This window comes from Nicotiana tabacum, chromosome 2, assembly GCF_000715075.1.
Source record: "Nicotiana tabacum cultivar K326 chromosome 2, ASM71507v2, whole genome shotgun sequence".
NCBI lineage: Eukaryota > Viridiplantae > Streptophyta > Magnoliopsida > Solanales > Solanaceae > Nicotiana > Nicotiana tabacum.
Window position 1 is genome coordinate 82,370,477 of NC_134081.1, and position 3,415 is coordinate 82,373,891.

The 3,415-nt window shown below is 40.6% G+C and overlaps 1 protein-coding gene across 1 annotated transcript; it reads right to left on the reverse strand.

Moving 5' to 3' along the window:
• Nucleotides 1-2,575: 2,575 nt before the first annotated feature.
• Nucleotides 2,576-3,121, reverse strand: LOC142166968 (uncharacterized). The gene has a single exon (XM_075227073.1). The coding sequence runs from the start codon at nucleotides 3,119-3,121 to the stop codon at nucleotides 2,576-2,578; it is 546 nt and encodes a 181-aa protein (XP_075083174.1).
• Between the last annotated feature and the right edge of the window lie 294 nt (nucleotides 3,122-3,415).

Genomic DNA, 3,415 nt, shown 5'->3' on the forward strand with positions numbered 1-3,415 from the left:
TGGTAAATAATAAATAAGGCAGGAGAATATACAGTATAATAAGAGACTAGAATTTAACAAAAGAAAACACAGCAAGGCAACAGTACAACACACAGGGGTAAACATCAGGGGATTTTCCGAGATACCGTCTCGTAGTCCTAAAACAAATATACAAGGAGTACTCCCGAGGTACCGCCTCATAGTCTCAAAAGTAAATATACAGGGATAACTCCCGAGGTACCGCCTCGTAGTCTCAAAAGTAAATGTGCAGGGAGAACTCCCAAGGAACCGCCTCGTAATATCAAAACTAAATATACAGTGAGAACTCTCGAGGTACCGCCTTGTAGTCTCAAAAGTAAATGTGCAGGAAGAACTCTCGAGGAACCGCCTCATAGCCTCAAAAGTAAATATACAGGGAGAACTCCCGAGGTACCGCCTCGTAGTCTCAAAAGTAAAGGTACAAGGAGAACTCCCGATGAACTGCCTCGTAGTCTCAAAAGTAAACACACAGCTCAAATCAACAAATACAACAGTTAACAGCAAGATTTCTACAGTTATACTGATAAAGAACAAGGAAAAGCAGGAAATCAACTAGGCATGCTTCACAGAGTTCAAATAAGCAGTTAAAGCACGTAGACATGCGATATTAGACTAAACAGGATAACTACACATATTTATGGTATGTAATTGTTGTAAAACCCAAAAATACAACTATAAGAAACTAATCTAATTAATGAAATCAAAGCTACTACTCAGTAATATATCGGGTTTTACAACAAATAGCCCGTTTACGTACTCATCACCTCACGTACACGGCGCTCACATATCACAACAATACCAAATCCTAAGAGGATTTTCCCCACACAAGGTTAGGCAAGCCACTTACCTCGAACCAAGAATAATCAATCGGTAACAATACCTTTTCCACGAATATCCGACTCTGAATGGCCCAAATCTAGCCAAAATCAATTACATACCATAAATACAACTATAAGAAATTAATCTAATTAATGAAATCAAAGCTAAAGCAAGAAATTAGAAAATCGCCCAAAATATTTTACCCGGACCCACGTCTCAGAATCGGCTAAAAGTCATAATATATGAAAACCCATTCACTCACGAGTTCACTCGTACCAAAATTATCCAAATACGATATCAAAATCCGAATCAAAACTCAATAATTTATTTGAAGAACCTTCCAACTTTTTCCCAAATTTCTCAACCAAATTCCTTAATTAAATGATGAATCCAACTATAGATTAATGGAATACAACCATAAACGAGTTAAGAATCATTACCCCAAAGTTCTCTCTGAAAAATCCTTGAATTATCGCCTCAATCCGAGCTCTCAAAGACCCAAAATAAAAATGAGATCAAACCCTCACAATTTCCCCTTTTATGCCCAGCGATCTCGCACCTGCGGACCTCTAGTCGCACCTGCGAAAATTCCATCGCAGGTGCGGAAATGGCTTAAGGTGACTGGGACCGCTTTTGTGATCAGGTGGTCGCATCTGCGTGTGCACACCTGTGGACAATGCTCCGCTTTTGCGGTCTTCCTTCGCGCCTGCGATTCCTCTAGCGCATCTGCGCGCATCGCAGATGCGGCATTTTCCTAGAATCTGCGAACCCAGTCTGGGCTTCGCAAATCCGCATATGCGCTCCTCCTTCTATAGTGCGAGTCCGCACCTGCAGTCTCCCCACCGCAGGTGCGAAAACACCATAAACCAGAAAACTTCAGCAATCTGCATAAATCCAAATTCAATCTGTTAAGCATCCGAAACACACCCGAGGGCTCCGGGACCTCAACCAAACATACCAACAAGTCCTAAAATACCATACGAACTTAGTTGAGCCCTCAAATCACATCAAACAATGATAAAAACACGCATCACCCTCCGACTCAAACTTAATGAACGTTGAAACTTTAAATTTCTATAACCGATGCTGAAACCTATCAAACCACGTCCGATTGACCTCAAATTTTGCACACATATCATACTCAATATTACGGACCTACGCCGACTTCCGAAATCAGAATCCGACCCCGATATCAAAAAGTCCACTACCGGTCAAACATCCCAAAATTTTAACTTTCACCATTTCAAGCCTAATTTAGCTACAGACCTCCAAAATACAATCTGGACACACTCCTAAGTCCAAAATCACCCAACGGAGCTAACGGAACCAACGAAACTCCATTATGGAGTCGTCTTCACATAGTTCCAACTACGGTCAAAATCTTAGAACTTTAGTTATAGCTTTAGGGACTAAGTATCCCAAAATACTTCGAAAACACAACCAAAGCCTCCCAACAAGTCACATAAGCAGAAAGAGATACGGTGAAAGCAGTAAATATGGGATCGAGGCTAATACACTCAAAACGACCGGCCGGGTCATTACACTTTGGGTAGACTCCATACTTATCATGCTTACTCTCTCCAGCTCGCTCTTTTAGGGGGCACATTTATCCTTCCATTTTGAAGACCTCTCTTTCTTCCCCCACTCTGAGTATGAGATGCCTTTCCTGAATATCCAGAATAGCTCTAGTAGTAGCCAAGAAAGGTCTTCCTAAAATCAAAGGGACCTCCCTATTCTCTTACATGTTCACCATAATGAAGTCCATAAGGAATATAAATTTATTCACCCGAACTAGCACATCTTCCACTATTCCTTCAGGTATGATTGTGGTCTGATCTGCCAACTGCAAGGAAACAAATATCGATATGATTTCTCCAATCTCTCCCTCTAATTTCCTGAAAATAGACAAAGGTATAAGATTGATAGAAGCACCTGAATCACACAAAGATTTTTCAAACTTAGTACTTCCTAAATAGCAAGGTATAGTAAAACTCCTTGGATCTCCACACTTTTGAGGGAACTTATTTTTCATAATGGCACTATAATGCTTTGTGAGCTTGACAATCGATGTCTCTTCCACTTTACGCTTGTTGGACAATATCTCCTTCAGGAACTTAGCATAGGGTAGCATCTGAGAGAGTACCTCTGTAAAAGGTAGATTAACATGCACCTGCTTAAGCACATCTAGGAAACGCCCAAATTGTTTGTCCAGCTTCTCTATTCTCTGCTTCTGAGGGAAAGGTAGAGCATGCATATATTTGCTCTCCTCAGTCTCCTCATTCATTGAATTACCATCTTTCTTCTTCTTCTGAGTGTCTTCTCCTTCTTCTTCAGACCATAATCTACCCTCACTTCACCTTCTTGATTGTTGTTATTTTTCTACTCATTCACAATCTCTACATGTCCTTCAATCAACTCATCTTTTTGTTTTGCAATGGGGTCCATCAATACGTGACCACTTCTCAAAGACACCGTATTTATTATTTTTTTGGATTTCTTTCAGTATCAGCAGGGAGAGTTCGTCGATCCCTCTCAGACAATTGAGTAGCAAGTTTCCCAACCTGTCTTTCCAAGTTTC